This window comes from Molothrus aeneus, chromosome 14, assembly GCF_037042795.1.
Source record: "Molothrus aeneus isolate 106 chromosome 14, BPBGC_Maene_1.0, whole genome shotgun sequence".
Classification (NCBI taxonomy): Eukaryota; Metazoa; Chordata; class Aves; order Passeriformes; family Icteridae; genus Molothrus; species Molothrus aeneus.
This window is the reverse complement of record NC_089659.1, coordinates 3,181,873-3,199,400: the sequence shown is the minus strand read 5'-3', so window position 1 is coordinate 3,199,400 and position 17,528 is coordinate 3,181,873. Positions and strand designations below refer to the sequence as shown.

The 17,528-nt window shown below is 45.7% G+C and overlaps 1 protein-coding gene across 3 annotated transcripts in view; it reads right to left on the bottom strand.

The window, feature by feature from the left end:
• Positions 1-5,393: 5,393 nt before the first annotated feature.
• Positions 5,394-17,528, bottom strand: part of DCX (doublecortin) — an 81,484-nt gene continuing 69,349 nt past the window's right edge. For all 3 annotated transcript variants that reach the window (XM_066559232.1, XM_066559231.1, XM_066559234.1), the window contains one exon: positions 5,394-17,421. In XM_066559232.1, the coding sequence (XP_066415329.1) occupies positions 17,365-17,421 (57 nt within the window). In that variant the 3' untranslated portion in view covers positions 5,394-17,364. The remainder of the gene's footprint in view (positions 17,422-17,528) is intronic.

The window sequence follows — 17,528 nt, the reverse complement described above, 5'->3', positions numbered from 1 at the left end:
CTCCCAGGTTCCTGATGTCACTTTGCAGGAGCCACTTGCACTGACAAACCAGCCTGAGTTGCCATTGGTGCCAGCTTGAGTCTGGGAGGCATCCTGGTTTTTGTCCCCCTTGGGATGCCTTTTACAGCTGCATTGTGCCTGGAGCTCTGGGCTTTGTGGTTTTCAGAAGCCTAACCCTAACCCTAGGCACTGCTGGAGGCTGGTGCAGAGCCTGTGTGGGGAGAGTTGTCCTTGAATGAGGGGTTTGCAGGATGTGGCCCAGTACAGCTTGAAGTAATATTAAAAATATAATCCATAAATTTTTTTTGTTCTGTTATTATGTTGCTTTTATGTGCCACTAATGTTTTGCAATACAGTATTTTTGTTGTATTTTTTTATTCGTTTACTAGGTAAGTGTTGCAGACATCTTTTATGAAAAATCCTTTCCTTAGGATTTTTCCTCCTGAGAAGCTGAGAGGCCTCAAGAAGAAAATGTAACCAATGGTTATCTGCTGCTGTGGAATGCAACAGGTGCATCTGGCATTGGCCCATGTTGGATCTTTGTAATTAATGGCCAATCACAGCCCAGCTGGCTTGGACACAAGGCCTGAGCCACAAACCTTTGTTATCATTCTTTGGTATTCTATTCTTAGCCAGCCTTCTGATGAAATCCTTTCTTCTGTTCTTTTAGTATAGTTTTAATATAATATATTTCATAAAATAATAAATCAGCCTTCTGAAACATGGAGTCAGATCCTCGTCTCTTCCCTCATCCAAAAACCCCTGTGAACTCTGTCACAGGTAAGTAATGTTTATGAAATGAAGGTTGTAGGACTGGGGCCACAGGGAACATAAAAACTTAGCACTGGAGGCAGACCCAAACCCACGTGGAGCTGAAATAAATGCCACAGGGAAGGAGATGGAGCTGCCCAGGGGCAGCCCAGTGGGATGGGGACCAAAGGAGCTGAAATCACCAGTTCTTCCCCACTTCTCTGGCAGTGAGGGTCCTGTGCAGTGGAGCAGGACCGGTGTTTTTGGGGCACACAGGACACATCCCCTGCTGCCATTCGCCCTCTGTGTGGGCAGGCGTCAATCAAGCTGAAAAACACACATGAAGAGAAAACTCCCTGAGGAACTCACAGAGACAGGAGTTCCCTTCTCTTTGAATTGCCATTTGTATTCCAAGTGTTGTGTAAACATTAAATATTTAAAATATTGCCTGTAGCACTCTTGTTTCGCGGTGGGATTTGGATAAAGCCATTCCTGTCTCAGGGTCATGAGAAATGTGCTCAGGCTTAGCGTGTTCCCCTTCTCCATCAGAGATTCCAGGGCCTCCAGGAGCGCTGCCCCTCTCACACAGCCTGAAATCAGAGCCTTGTTTAATGTTGGCAGGAGCTGGACGGGGTTTGGCTCATGTTTGCCCTGTCATTCCTGCTCTGTGGGATGCTGCTGCTGCAGGAACATTGTCCAAACCTCCCTCAGCACAGGAGCAGCTCTGCACCCCCAGATAGAACCCACTGCACCAAGCTTTAGGGTTTTTTTGCAGTGCCCAGGCCATGCTCACTGCAGTTCACATCTGCTTTGAACACTGGGATGTTCCACCTTGGAACATGCCATTTTTGGTGGCATGTTGATCATGCAATGCCATTTTTTTATTTAGTGAATGTTTGTCTTCTTGCAGTTTCAGGTGCCAGCTCTGCTCTCACAGTGCAGGTGATTTCTTGTGCTGTTGTTTTTTCCCAGGTGAAACTCTTCATGTGGAGTCTGCAGGTGTGATTGTCCTGCTGGAAGTGTGATTATCCCCATCCTGCTGGTGCCTGGAGACCAAAGAAATTCTAAGCCCATTTTGGGCACTTGCTGTGTTTTTTCTGTGGTCCCAGGTGATTCCCCAGGTGACACAGAAACCTGTGGCCACATCAAGAGCTAAAAGTCTCCTGAGTTTTAGCCTACTGCTCTAAATAGTCCTTTCCTAGTTCTGGTGCCTGGCATTTAGATGATCTACTTTTCTGACCAGAAAAGCAGAGTATGGTGAGTCATTTAAAAAATGAAGGATATTAAGGGCAGGCTTGGTTTTATGTACCTAAATCTGTGTCAAGGGGACAGAAAGGTGGTTTTCTGTTTTAATGGGGTATGCCTTGTGGGGATGCTGCACTGGCCTGTGTGTGCCTGGAGCCTGTTCCAGGGCACTTTGTCACAAAACACAGGAATAAGGGAATTGTCCTTTAAGAGGAGAGCACAGGAGGACACATTTGCCCTTGTCCTCAAGTTCTCCAGCACGTAACTGTGTTCCCCCCCCTCGTGTCCCCTCCCCACCCACAGCATGACCCATTCATTTGCAGAGCTACAAAAGCTTGGCCTCATCTCCCTGCACTGGGCTCCTGCTCCTGCGGCGTGTGCACAAGCAGTGCCTGGGTGGGCGACCTCATTTGAGAGCTGATTTCATTATAGATAAATGTGTTCCTCCCCTCATGGATCTCATAGTTATCTTCCTGCCTGATGAGGACTTCTTAATTAAAGCATGGACAATTTGTGACAGAATGGCATTTTCCAAAGATTTTCTTTCCTGCTTGCACAAATATGGCTCTCTCCAGAGGCCAGGCTGGTCGTGTGTTAATTTAAAATGAAGGTTTTTTTGCTGCACCCTGCTCTAGGTGCTGCTCACCTTTCTAGGCAGCACTGGAAGAAACACCATTTTACAGGTTGATGACAGATTTGGCTGCAGGTTATTCCAGGCTTCTGTCCTGTGTTAATTCAACCTTATGTTGGCATTGGTGCCTTATTTTTCAGCAAAACTGAGGCCATGTCAGAGTGGCATCTTTGTCCCCCTCCTGTTCCCAAGAAGAGCAACTGAGTTCTCCTGTTCCACCAACCCTGAAGACCTGAGCAGATCCCAGGAAGGTCCTTCTGCTTCCCCCAGTGTTCTCTTCCACGGGCTGTGGCACTCACAGGGACCCTGCGATGTCCCCAAAGACACCAAGGCCACATCAGAGAGGGAGGGAGCTGTGCTGCCTCCCAGCAGTGCTGCCCAGCTCAGCCCCTGCCCTGTCACACAGGGGGATGATCTCAGGTGGCCTGGTTTAACCCCAAGCCCTGGTTTAACCCCAAGCCCTGGCTTAACCCCAACCCCACACAGCCACTCACTCACTGCCTTCCCAGGGGATGGGGAGGAGTCAGAGGGGTGAAAGTGAGAGAACTCATGGGTTGAGATAAAGAGAGTTTAATGTGTCAGAAATGAAGAAACTAATGATGATGATAATAAAAGAGAATTACGATGTACAAAGCAAGTGATGCACAATGCAGTTGTCCAGCCCATGGATGGCTTTCCCTCAGTTTATGTGATAAGCATGACTCCAGATGGTCTGCAATATCCCTGGGTCAGTTGGGGTCAGCTGTCCTGACTGTGACCCCTCCATGCTCCTTGTGCCCTGAATCTCCCCTCTGGGCAGGGCATGAGAAGCTGAAAAGTCTGAGCACAAACACTGCTTAGCCATGGCTGAAAGCAAGAGTGTTATCAACATTATCCTCACACCAACTCCAAACCACAACAGCCGGTGCTACTGCAAAGAAAATTAATTCTCTCCCAGCCAAAACCAGACCAGGGAACTCTTAGTCAGGTCTCTCATGTTCAGAATATATGAATATTAAATGCTTTTGCATAAGTTTTTAAGGCAGCTAAGGATGCAGGTCAGCCTGATGAGGCTGACAAAGCACTGATACAATTAAAGCAGTGCCACTGGGGTGTTCATCCCACTCAGGGGTTTTCACATCTCCCTGGAGAATCTCCCCATGGTTATGGTCACTCCCATCCTTTGGGACACCTCTGCTTTAGAACGTGGCTCAGCACTGCCTGGTGTGCTGTCTGGAGCACAGCACAGAGCCAGCCTGGGGTGACAACCTGAAAAAAGCTTTTTAAATCACAAGATTTGATGGCAGATGGTGAAAGGGAGCAGCAGAAAGTGGGGTCGAACTCTGGATTTGATGGCTCAGGAAGCCCAAAATCTGAACACAGACGTTTGGCATCATTTCCAGGGCTCTAATATTCTCCTCTCTGTTGTCTTCACAAACCAGGAAAAGCAGAAGACAGCAGCCAAGGGGTTTTGAACCAGGCCAGAAGTTACTTCAGTCCAAGCAACTGATACCACATAAGGGCTGACACACTTGGACTGAGACTTTTCAGAAGCAAACACTCGTGCTGCTCTGATGTACCAACATGTTCCAGCATCCCTGATGTTCATTTCTGTCTAGATCCAGGCTGATGCAGCAGGAAGGCCAGGCTGTGGAAGCTGAATTTTGCTCTCACTGACACAACAATAAATCTGGAGTGATTCCATATGTGCCAGAGGAGTTCCTGCAAAGACAGCAGCATCATTTCCAATGGCTTGCAGTGCTGGTTGGGGGTGCCACACTACCAGCATTTAGATTTCCTTTTAACTCTCTCTCCAGAGTCCCTGGAATAGCTGTGATAGATGCACACAGCAGGTTTTTCAGAACATTTTGCATGGGCAGGAGCACTTCCTCCAGGATTTTATTGACCTGATCCAGCACACAGCCCCTGAATGAGACATCAGGCTGCTTTATTGTTGGCTCCTCAAGTGCACAGGGACACAAGCAGAGAGTTTTCTAAAGCACTCGTTCTGCTTTTCTGATAACATTTCCTTCAGTTTCAGCCCATGCACATTCACATAAAGGCTGCCCTGAGTGTGGTTTTCTCCTGGTTTCATGATGGGAACTGCATTTTTTTTCCTCGTGGCCCTTCCCTGCAAACAGAACTGCACTGTCTGTGCTGCTCTGGCTGTCCAGGCACAAGTGGGTGCCAGCACTTTGCCAAGAGGGGCGATGGGTTGGTGGCCCAAGCTTTATTGTCATTTCTCAGGGCTCACAGGGAGGAAAGCTTTTGTCCTCACTGTGGTTCTGACAGAGAGGCTGGGAAGGGAAAACTTGGAGCTTTTTCAGGCCTGTGTGGGAAAGCAGGACAAACACAGTGCAGCTCTCAAATCTCACCAAACTTCCCCAAACTCATGTGGGACTGCACGGGCCTTGCCCAGGCTCTGGATGCCAGGGCAGAGTTCAGATGGGGGCCACATTTGCTGCTCTGAATCCGCAGTTTGATCTGCAGTGCTCACACAGGGAAAGAGCTGCCCTTATTTTCCCCTTTTCTCCCAGAGTGGGACCCGCACAGAGCTCATCCCTTTAGGCAAAAGGATGGGTCCTGCACAGGTTGGGCTGCTTCAGTCAGGCAGATTTGTATCTTAATTAATTCAGGGGCATCAAATTCCCTCCCCAGCCTCTTTTTTTTTTCTGCATTTATACAAGTGGGGTAGATTTGGGAAAGCTGAGGTATCACAATGAATGAGTGTTCTATAATTCACAAGTCACAGTCAACACACACTCAACAAATAAAAGCCTCAGAAAAGTTTTTATCGGCCTAGATATTGAAACCAAATTTTATTTTTTGAAAATGACATTACACACATCTTGCAAATGTACATTTAGATGAGAAAACAATGAGTAACAAATATTGAGAGCAAAGCTATAAAGTGGACAGGTTCTCTGCTGCATGGCATTGCATTACAAGAATACTCAGACCCGGGATGGTTATTACAAGTAGTAAAAACAGTTCACAACACCTCACAAAAATGGAATTTTTTCCTAGTCAAATCTTCTGACAAAAGGAAATTCTGTTAAGGGAGAAGAGCCATAGGGAATAGAGGTGTGGATCTAGGTACACTTTGTGATTTCGTGGCACGGCTTTTTGGGGTTTCTTTAAGTCCATTTCTTACAAAATGCATCTTTGTGTGTGACCCCATCTTTTCCAAGACTTTGCCCATTTTTTTGTCTTTCACTGCCAACAGAACCACAGCTAATAAACAAGAAGCCCCTTGTGCTCAACTCAGAGCTCAGGAGTGTGGAGAAGGAATTGTTTACAGACCCCCCCAACAACATAATTCCCATATCCCATCCCCACCCCCTTGCTGTGTATCCAGGAAAATCAAAAGCGTGTGCAAACTCCGCAAATCAGGGGCCGTGGGACGACTCCCAGGGACAACCCCAGCACCCCAGCAGGAGTGGAGGCCACGGCCAACGCCGCTCGTGCCTCTTGCCTCAGCTGCAGCGGCCCAGCAGCACCTCACCCTCCAGCAGAGCCAACCCTCCAAAGGCTGCACTTGCTCCCAGCTCGGGCAGAGGCACTGGGGACTGATCTCCTCCTGCTGTATCCTGCAAGGTGGATCTGATCAACGTGCCAAGGCAAGGCACTGCGAGAAGTACGTTCCCCGAGAGAACCTGTTGAGAACTGCTTTTCAAACCTGGTCGTTTATCGTTTTATTTATGCCCAAATCTGTACTTTACAACCACGAGAGAGAGAGAGAGAGAGAGAGAGACAAAGACAGAGTAAGAGAGAGGGAGAGAGAGAGAATCTTTCCAGGAGGAAAGGAAGAGCTAATTAAGAAAAGAGAGGTACAGGACCATGCATTTACTCTCAAGAGCTTGTACACGAGCAAGCCAACATTTCTAACACTACAACCACTCATCTACATCTGTTTGCTAAGTAACTGAGTTCTACCTACAACTAGAGAGCAGAAGGGGTCTTTTTATTTTCTTCCCCCTCCCTTTAAAACGTCAATAAAAATGTTTTCTGTACAAGTTGAATGGCACAAAAGGTGGTTAAAATGCTAAGTAACTCACCACAAATGGAGAATGCAAAATTAGTTCAAAACATGCATGGATTGTGTACAGGTAAGCAAGGAATCATTGGCATAAAGCTGCAATATATTACAAGATGATACAGTTGAGATCTTTTGGAATAACCTCTGCTTGTTCTGTCCCTTTGAAGAGACCTTCACATAAAAATTCAGCATAAAGGGAATTCAAGGTACATATCCAAGCAGGAAGTTAACTATGGGCAACGTTATTTGTCTGAAGAGAAAAGCATTTCCCCTCCCCTTCCACACACTCCCCCAAGGTACAAAAGTCAACATGATCAGCATTGCTGCAGGCTTGCCAAAAAGAAAGGTTAGACAGGTCTGGGGTAGGAGAACAAAAGCACAATTTAAATTAATAACTCTTTGTACAATGTCATTAATTAAATACCTTACTCTTTAAACAAAAACATCCTGAAGTTTACCAATCCCACCAAAATAACCACAGACCCCTTCCCACCCCCGTGTCCTCCAAGGTTATGTACACAGAGTTTAAAGTATACCAGCTAAACTTTAAACCCAGCTGCCCCTCCAACCCCCACCCTCTGAACCACAAGAGAAAATCCATCGTGGCCTCTCAGTTTTATTATATTATATTGCAGCTTTGTCGTTAATGAGGAAATCATACGAACTCAATGCATGGTCTGAGACAGTAATCCACCATCAGGTGCCAGTTCAGCTGCACATCTCCCTCCCTCAGCAGTGCTGGGTGGTGGCTCTGCAGCTCTGGGAGCCACAGGGTCCTGAGCAGAGGCAGCTCCTGCTCCCCAGGCAAGAGCAGCGTGAGGAGCTCAGGCTGAGGGCTGCTCACCTCAGCTTGGGACAGGATTTGTTACTGAGAAAGCAGACAAAGGCTAGTGACAGCAAAGCCAGCAGGCTGATCCTCCTTTCCTGTGCTTCCAGACTAGACTGTGTCACAAAATCCAGAGAATTATGGAGGGGAATGTGTCATTTCAGAGAACAGAAGAGTTTTGGCTAGACGGGTTTCCTCTTTCCAAAAGACCCTGGGTGTCTTCTAATTGCTAATCACAGCTGTACTAGGATTGCCATGGTGCTCAAGCTGCTTGGATCACCCATCATTTAAATAAGAAGCAAACTAACAACAATTTCACATGTCAGAATTCAGCATGTAATTATAACTCACAGGCTTCCTTGTTCTTACATTCAATACTCCTGCTTCACCATATCTAAAAACACCAATTAAGTGCAATTAATTCCCTAGACATTCTTCTTTTTAGGCAAATGCATCATTAGACATCACACTAAATCTGGAAAAAGCTCCTCTGTCTTAAAGAGAGGGAGAGAAAGGAAATAAAGCTGTGTGTTCTGCAACCCCTCTGTGACTGTATGGTCAGCATGAGAGGGAAACAGAATATCACAGGATTTCACCTGCCACCTGCTGAGGAAAGTGAATTACAAGTCCATCCATACATGCTCTGCAGTGGCTGGAAGCAGATAGAGAAAAGCAGCCATGCTGTAATTTAAAAAAAAAAGACAAAATACTCCACCAACATACCCCAAAACCCCAAACAACAACAAAAATAAACCCCACAAAATGTTTCTCAGGGATTCTCTGAAAATAGAATTTGTCATGTTAAGAACTGGGCCTGAACCCAAGGTTGGAATCCTTTGGTCCCTTACAGGTATTTCCCAAGTCTGAGCCTCTGCATGGGTTTCCCAGAGCCAGGGTTTGGTTCTGGCTCTCCCTGACCTGGTGCCACCACCGTGTTCCATCCTGCCTGCACGCGCCAGGTGAGTCCCAGTGCTCTGCAACAACCCCCCTGTGCAAATGTGACTCCAATTTAGCTCCATTTCCTATCAATAACTCTTGCAAAGAGAGATGGAAGAACCAGCTTGGATAAAATTCAAAAGCAGCCTTGAGTTTAGATGAGTCACCTGAAATGACCCCAATCTTTCTTTTTATTTCAGAGGCATTTGGCAATGCTTTTCTCTAAAAACCAAACCAACCACAAATCTCTGTTCTGCCTGGTACTAGCTGGGACTAGAGTAGAAAAATACTGGTAAAAATAGAAATACTACTTCTAGTCCCATAAACCTGCTGGGCTCAGGGCATGTCTATTGGTAGACCGAGTGAGAGTGAAGTGAGATAAAGTCAACACTCTTTAGGAGCAAAAAATATGGAGGAGGCCCTGATTTGCTGAGGTTCCTTGTTTAATTTTCAATTCTAAAACTTGTAATGTATTTCAGCAAACTATTTCAGCTTTATCAGTAACTATAATTCAACTATACAAAATATCTCCCATCTATAACTTGCTATTCAAGGTCCATACAAGAGATCACTTGATAACTGGGGTCAGTGAGGTTTTCTCTGCAAAGGCTGCAGCTGTCACCCAGGAAAGTGAATCTGCACTCAAGTAATCAATCACACAAGAATTATCAACTGCAATCAATCTTTGAAACAGGAGACCAACCTTGGACCAGATAGATTCATAAATTAATTACAGAGGAGCTTCTGCCTGGTTAAAGCAGCAGAAAATTAGGTGTATTGGGTTCTGCTTGCATTATATTGAGTGTCTGAGAATTTATGGAAATAGAAGAGATGCAATCTTTATGCAACAAAATAAATAATCTGAGACTGTAGAGCAAAAAAGTGTTTGGATGAGTCAGTTATTTTGTGGTTTAGGATTAAATTCATGAGCAACTCAACTGAATTTAGGAAAAAGATCTCATGAGAAAAGCAGTGCAAACACAGGTGCCCTTGTTCAGCGCAGAGTTCCCATGGCTGTGTGGCTGCAGCAGCTCTCACACAGGGGCTGGGCATTTCCTGGGCAAGATCAGCATCAGCTCTGTGCCCACACAGCACACCCTCCCTGAGGAGTCTGTGCTGCCTTTTCACCCTGGCTGCCCCCTTTCCCAGAGTTGGCTGAGCCCTGTGGGAGGGGATGGGAGGCTCTCAGGTGCCCTCATTATTCTCTTACATCCCCCAGAGTGCCAGGTCTGTCCTCTCCAGGCCAGGGCAGGCTGATCAGTGATTGCTGTTTCTGATCTGACCCAGGGAGCAGTGTAAATAAACCTGGATCTTCCTTCTCCCCCTGAGGGATGGCACGTGCTGGCAGCAGAGCTAAACTGTCACAGGCATCTCTTATGAAAAATCCTTTCCTTAGGATTTTTTCCTCCTGAGAAGCTGAGAGGCCTCAGGAACAAAATGTAAGCAATGGTTATCTGCTGCTGTGGAATGCAACAGGTGCAGCTGGGATTGGGCTCATGTGGTTGTTTCTAATTAATGGCCAATCACAGTCAGCTGGCTCAGACTCTCTGAGCCACAAACCTTTGTTATCATTCTTTCTGATTCTATTCTTAGCTTAGCCAGCCTTCTGTTGAAACCTTTTCTTCTATTCTCTTAGTATAGTTTTGATGTAATATATATTATAAAATAATAAATGAAGCCTTCTGAAACATGGAGTCAAATCATCGTCTCTTCCCTCAACCTGAGACCCCTGTGAACACGGTCACACTAAACAGTAGCAGGGAAGGAGCTTCACACCAGGTCCTCCTGCCTGCAGCCAGGTTTGGCCTTATTTCTGCCAAGGGGAGAGGGACAGACACTGCTGTGGACAGACACCATGCCCTGGCCTAGGTACCTGCAGGGACACGACTCTCAACAAACAGCCAGGAGCTGCTGCTGCTCTTCTGTCCACACCGAGCCACAGATCCTCAGCTAGCCCCAGTCTCCTTCTTTCTTTGTCCCTGGAATTTCTTGCCTTTTGTCTTTCATTGTTCCCACACATCAGTGGCACTGACATGTCCAGTGCTCTCCCTGCCACTGGATTTTCTCTGAAGCTCCAGCTCATTTCATGACTCAGCACCTACCTCCTGGCAAACCCCCCCCACCATTCCTCCAAGGACCAGGCTTCTCCCTTCATTCCCTGTGTTTTCCATCATGCCATCCTTCCCTGATGATGCCAGCTTTCTCTTTTCCAGCTGACAGATTAATTACTGCCAAGATTTGTTAATTCCCTTTGGGCATCCTCCTTTTTCTTCAGTTTGAGTGATAAACAGTCAGACCTAGGGAACCTCCAAACTGGCTCAAGAGCCCTGAGTTCAGGGAGACAAAGAGCAAGAGTCAAAGAGTCACAGGAGGAGAGTTCAGGTGCACTAAGCAAGGACGCTGCTCTCTCCCATGTAGACCATGAACACTTTCTAAACAAGAAGGTTTTCAACACCTGGCCCACTGTTTTCTTGGTAGAAAGCCACTGAAATAATTAGACTTAATCACTGTTTGTAAACAGAAGGCCCATATTTTGACTACTAGCACGAATTGCCCTGGTATGTGCACGTACATCTAACAAAAAGAGGGGCAGTTGGGGCTGTATCAGGCAGGAGAGAAAGGGGCTGCTGGATGAGGGTACCTCCTTCCTCCCAGGGCTGTTGCTGGCTCCCCCATGGTTTCAATGGGGAACTAAAAATGAGGTGTCTCTCTTTCCCCATGACTGAAATACTTAAACATTTTTACAGCAGAGTTTTGAGGGAGCCAGAGTTCTGTGAGAGAGTTGCCTGTTTGCTTCTGTAACGTGTTCAGACTTTGCTGAGCAATGAATACGTTTTAAAATCAAGCTCTTTGTATCAGCTTATCTCAAAGCACCCTACAGGTGGAGGGAAGTATTGGGACCAGCCCCCTGTGCACTGGCACAAGGAGAAGTGATCTGTCCAGAGTGTGCCACACCCCAACAGCTCTGAAACCCACTGCTGAATCCACTAGGTTTGATTCTCATTTGCCCAGAAGCTCATCTGTTGGCCAAAAATAGGTGTTGGTGTGTTTAACCTCCTCTAAGCAATGTCCCAAGGGATGGGTAGTGGTCTGTGACCCCAAAACTGCACATTTTCCTCTGCAGGTGTAGCACTCACACCACGCTCTGCAGCTGGGATCCTATCAGAGCAGCTGTGCAATGGCATTGCTGGAAAAACCCTTTCCATCCACCTACTTTATATTCCCTGAAAATCTCCCCTCTCCCTGTTAAAACATGGCTTTGTCACCTTGGCCTCAGACCTTCCGTCATCACTGACTAGAACTGTTCCAGAGGAAACAAAACAAAGCAAAGGGGGGTCTGTACATTGCTGCTCCCAGCCTTTCACCTGCAGGCACCAGGAGAGAGCAGCTCTCGAGCCAGGAGCAGAGGAGGAGGATGAAGAACATCTGAACAGCAGAATCAACCACCGCTGCAGCAGAACCCAGCCCTGTTCACTCCACAGTGAGGAGCAGCTGTGAGACACAAGACTCAGCTTTAACATTTCCTGAGATACTGTGGAGAGGCTCAGATTCATGCAGATGGGACAGCCAGGAGAATTCTGTGGTTCTGGAGACAGCAATTTTTGAGATGGGTTTCATACCTCGAGAATTCAAGTGTGCCCTGTCTCCTTTGGTCAAGGCCATTGAACCCCAGGCCTTGCTGGGCACATGCACAGTCCTGCTTCTGAAGCCCAGGGGATGTTAGAAGGCACTTAAAGTCTTCACCTTCCTGCTCTCATCACACCAGGGTGGGGTTCCAGCTGGATCCCTTCCAGGTGTCTTGTGTAAAGCACTTGTCCTGTTGTAAGGACTGGCCTGACTCTTTAGCTACACAGGAAAAAGATCCTTATCTCATGCCATCCATTTGCTTCTACAAAGAACCTCACCAGTCCCAAACACTGTCCCAGCCTGCTTCCATCAGCAACCAGAAAATTGACCTGGAGCCTAAGTCACCACAAGGAAACAAAAGCTGTTTTATTCCATTGTGGTCATGATCAGCACCTGGTGTGTGGCAAACACACACATCTACAGAGCTTTTCTCTGGTTATGGATTGTCTTAGCTTGAGGAGACACTTTCTAGGCTAATTTTATATCTACTTCACTTGGCTATCTTTTATCCCTTTCTCTAAAAATGATTCTGCCTCTACTACAGTGGAAGAGAACTCTTGGTTGCTTTGCATGGCTGTGGGGCACCACGGAGGTCAGCAACAAAATCACTGCAGTGCTCTCAGCACGCTGGGGAAGGCTCAGGCTGCAAAATCCACACTGGGCCCCTGCAGAGAAGATGTCACTTCCAGGGATGGCTGTCCCTGGAACAGTGTCTGGGTAGGGATCCAGCCTGGAATCCCAGAGCACTCCCACACGCTGTGCTGGGAAGCAGCAGGAAGAGCAGCACTGACCTCAAAGGCATGAAAAGGCATCCCAGGAAATGTTCTCCATGAGGATAAGGAGAAACAAACACTTTAATGCCCTTGCTTCCCATTGGAAATGCCTGGGTGTGACCCTGCTTTGCTGTTTGCCACAGTTTTTGGTTCTGCCTCCTTTTTTTCCCCTTCAAAAGTACTGAACAAGCAGATGAGAGAGAAATGGCAGCTCGACCAAGTGTGTGGATTTCTGTATGCCTACACGTGTGTTAGCTGAGGGTGAGAGAGATGTGGAAGTTGTTTTCTAAGCAGGATTATTCTATTATCAATGGAAATAACGCAATTAAGGTTTCTAACTCCTGAGAAGACAATAAATAATGTGCAGATATTGGAAACACAGACAGTGGTAGGGAAAAGCTGCTTCCAACTCCCACCGCAAAGTAAAATCTCATTATCAAACTCTTTCCAAATCACTTCAAGATATTTAGCTGGTGGAACTGAACTAGCTCCAAATCATATACCAGATGAGGCTTTAAACCAGAAACTTCAGGATTATAAATGCTTTACAAGTGATAAAAATCCCAAGGCTGAAGGTTTTGCTGCATTCCTCTCATCTTCTACAGTCAAGACCATCACCTGAGTGTAAAAATGCTAAACCCTTCTGTATGTACTATTCCTTCTTAATGACTGTGTCTGAAACAGGGATCTTAATATGCAAATTTGCTAAATTATTCTGAATAAAGACAGATTTCAAAGAAACAAAGCCCTGCTATTTTAAGAGTTTCTCCAATTTGTTTTTAAATACTGTATTGTTTTAAAACAATATAGTCTCAGTGATTCAATTAGTCTCTGAAAGCACTAAAGGCAGCCTCATGAGGCAAATTAGACAGGGTTTTTATAGCAGAATTAATATGGCAAATCCTCATATCGTGTGGAGTTTATGTGCTTGTAAATGTAAAAAAAAAAATCAATATGAAAGGTGAACTGTGGAGTATATAGTGGAATTACTATCATCTGCTCCAGGATCTCACAGGGTCTGGAATTGCCATAGTAAATTGGAAGTAATTACTAATTCACAGCAGTTCAGGAAAGCTTTCTGACCAAATCCAAGCTTAATCTCATGAAAAGTCAGCAGGAGTAAAGCACTTGCTAAAATTTAAGCTTTTAGGTTTTTTCCTGAATCACAGCTGCTCTTCTGTTTCAGTAACTAAGGTCTGATGCCTGTGCACTGTTTCTCTTTGTATTCAAATCTAGATGAGGGATCCTACAAAGCCAAAGGTAACTAGTTCTGAATGTATGTAACATTCCACATGCATTTCTGTACAAGAACTCATGCAATATTGGCATTAATACAGACTTCACTCTATGCTACAGCTGAAATGTTCACTGACTTCCACTGCCCAGGCATTTCTACCCAGAAAATTGCTTCCTAAAACTTGGGAGTCTGACCTCATACCCTGTTTTCTTTGTGGCTTCTGCTGGTTTGAATGGCTATTTTTCCCACTGAACAATTAATTTTAATCCTTTTAGGCCTTTTCAAGGTCCCCCTAATTCCCTGAAGGAATTTCTGGGCTCAGCCCCACCACAAGATGATCCTCATGCAAACAAAGCCGCATTCCCAAGGGAGAGCTGGCAGGATCAGGTCTGAGATGTGTCACCAGGTGCAGCTCAGGAGGAAGATCTCAGTGATTCCTCAGTGATGCTCCACCAGGAAAAGCATCTCCAAATAACCAAACAGAGCTTCTGGCAGGAAGGAAAGGAACCCCTGCCCAACAACCATCCAAACAAAGCATCATTCCTCCCTTGGGATCCTGCTTTCTCTTACACAAACTGGGTGAGAGCATCTCCCAGATTCCTTTCCACCAGCGGCTCCAGCAGCTCAGGCTGCTGAGCAGAGAGCAGCCCAGATTTGGGTTTCCTGCTGGATCTGTGGTGAGCATCCTGCACTGAGCAGCATGAGAACCTGGGTGGGACTGAATGGCTGGTCTCCTGGTCTGTCTGAGGAAAGGTGGCAGGACAGGCTCACCCTGACTGTGACAGGAATGGCCTCTGTCACAGTGTGACAACAGCCTGGACTGCAGTTCCAGTCCATCCGTGGTGACTGCTCAGGGTCCCTGGAGAGGCAGAGACTCAAGGAGGGACTCTGGGATTTCCACCAGCAGAACAGAGGAGAGGGTAAAAGCATGTTAAGTAATCTGTCCCACTAAAGCTTTCCCTAAGACAAAAGCTCTGATGAATAATATTGTAATTAGCATAACCAAGGCCTTTGACATCCTTATGCTTAAAAAAGTCCTTTTTGCTCATGACCAGCTTCTACAGTAGCACTCACAGGATTAAACAGCCAAAAATTAGCACCCATAACCAAATCTGCACCCAGAATATTTCAGCACCTTCTGTTAGAGGATCTGAAAGCACTTGACAAATGTTAACCAACATTTGGCCTCACAACCCCCAGTGAGGTAGAACAGAGCTGTCCCTGCAGGGACAGACAGACAGATTGAGGCACAGGGTTACTCAGAGACCTGCTCCCATTCAGACACAAAATTCAGCAATGCCAAGGGCTTAGAGGTGTGCTGACTGCTGCACCCAAGCTTTGTCCACAGCACCATCCTTCCCCCCACAAACCCTCAACGAGCCCTTAGCCTGTGAACTAACCCCAGGATTCTATTTACAATATTTAAAATGACCATTTAGCAGTTGTGCAGTCAGAGAGTTATTCAATCAAATGAAGCTATCAGTGAGAACAAATGGCTCCTTGTGCAAAACTCTGGCTGTAAATGATCATGCACTAAGACTACTGGGTGCAAATTTGGTGCATGATAACTCTGACCCCTTGACAATTCCCAATCCTGGCCTCTCTCTGATGAATCTCTTTTAAAAAGTTGCATTATAAGTATGATCACACGAGCCTCGAAAGATGCAGCCTGCACAGATTGTTTCATCCCAGCAATGCAAGCAAACAAAACGTGGAGTGGCTTTGGGAACAGCCCAGCATTCATGGAGCATCAAACATCACAAGGATGAAATCCATCCTAACCACAAGGGGTTGCAAGGCAACAGGGAGTAGGTGTCTATGTTGGAAAAAAAAGGGAAAGAAAAGCAAATAGAGCAACAAAGAAAGGCTTGATTGCACAGATTTCATTTAGGTAAAGTTCTGCAAGAATCAGTTTCATCAAAGCTTATTCCATGAGGGAGGGAGGCAGTGGCAGCTGGCCTAGGACGAAGCTTTGGCGCAGTAAAAACCACCAGGCCTGCGTGAGGAGATGAACTTTGCATTCTGGAGGAGGCATTACTGATTAATAAAAGCAAAAGCTTCTCTAAATACAGCGAGTTTGTTTTTCTCAGATAGAAGAGTTTCTTAAAATACAGGTTTTTAGAACACCACAAAACTTCATTTGTTATATAAGTAGAGAATCTGGCCATAGTTAGGAATACTGAAGTGTAAAAAACCAAATACGTAGTCTTAAACATTACAAAAACTATCAAAACATTCAATATTTTGAATTGACCATTTTTTCCCCCCTACACGTGTCTGTTTTGGCAGTGATGACAAGATTTCTAAACTGAGTTGCTGTTATTATTGTTCTGCAGTTGTGGTTGGTTTTTTTTGTACTTTTTTTTTTCTGAACGTGTTTTTTAAACAAAAGAAAATTACCAGCTTTTATAAAAAAGAAGGAGCTTGAATCCTTACTCCCAAAACACAGATAAAAGGTTTTCCTTTATAAAAAGTGTATTGATTTTTTTGCTATAAAAAGTGACCTATAGGGTGTCAAACCTGAAAACAAATTCTCACAGTGTTTTCAGTGTTGGCTGTTCACAAGGCATTACTGTTACAAACAGAGATAGAGAGATACCATAGGGGAGGTATAAATATTTGTTACCAGCTAGCAGCATTGCATGTGGAAGATGTTCTACACCAGATAACTCAGCTGATTTATGGGGGTTTTTTACTTAATTATTAAAAAAATCCCAAACAATATTTGAATAATTAGAATTATTGTACTAACCTTACTTAGCATCTGACACAATCATTCCTAATCTCATCCAAGCTTCTGCTGGCATATTAAGCATCCAACTAGAAATTCCCTTCCTGCTCTCCACAACAAAACCAAGACTCTTTAGAATGCAGGTGCCAAAACTGGGGCTGTGAATGAGGAGCAGGTGAGCTGGCAGTTTGCACAGGTGGAGAACATCATCTGCCCTGCTCCAGCCTGCAAACTGCTCAGCAAGGGCTCCATTTGCACACCTCCAGGGGAGCTACTTTACTAACACCAGGAAAACCACATGGTTGCAGCAGCAGAAGAAACAACAGAAGAAAATGGGAAATGCACGGAATCCTTGGCATGGAGGCCCCAAATTTCTCACAATGCCCATTTTGCACCCCTGTGACTAAGAAGAATGGTATCCCTCTATCTCTATAGACTGGCAGGTGTTGGTTTGTGGCACAGAGAGGAGAAATCACAGAACAAAAACGACATTTAACTGTGTGTCCTTTGACTTGAAAGCACCAGTCACCGATCTGCTTGTGTGGCAGAGGTACTTTGCTGTATCCCAAATGCAACGTGGACATCTCACTCTACATGGAGTCTCCCAGGGAATCAGAGTCATCCAAAGACAGAGGCAGGTACAAGTCCTGTAGGGAGAAAAGAGAAAATGTTAACCCTCACCATCAGCTCCCACCCTTGGCCACGCAAAGGGAAGCAGCTGAGTGGCTCTGGGCAGCCCAGAGGCTGAAATTCA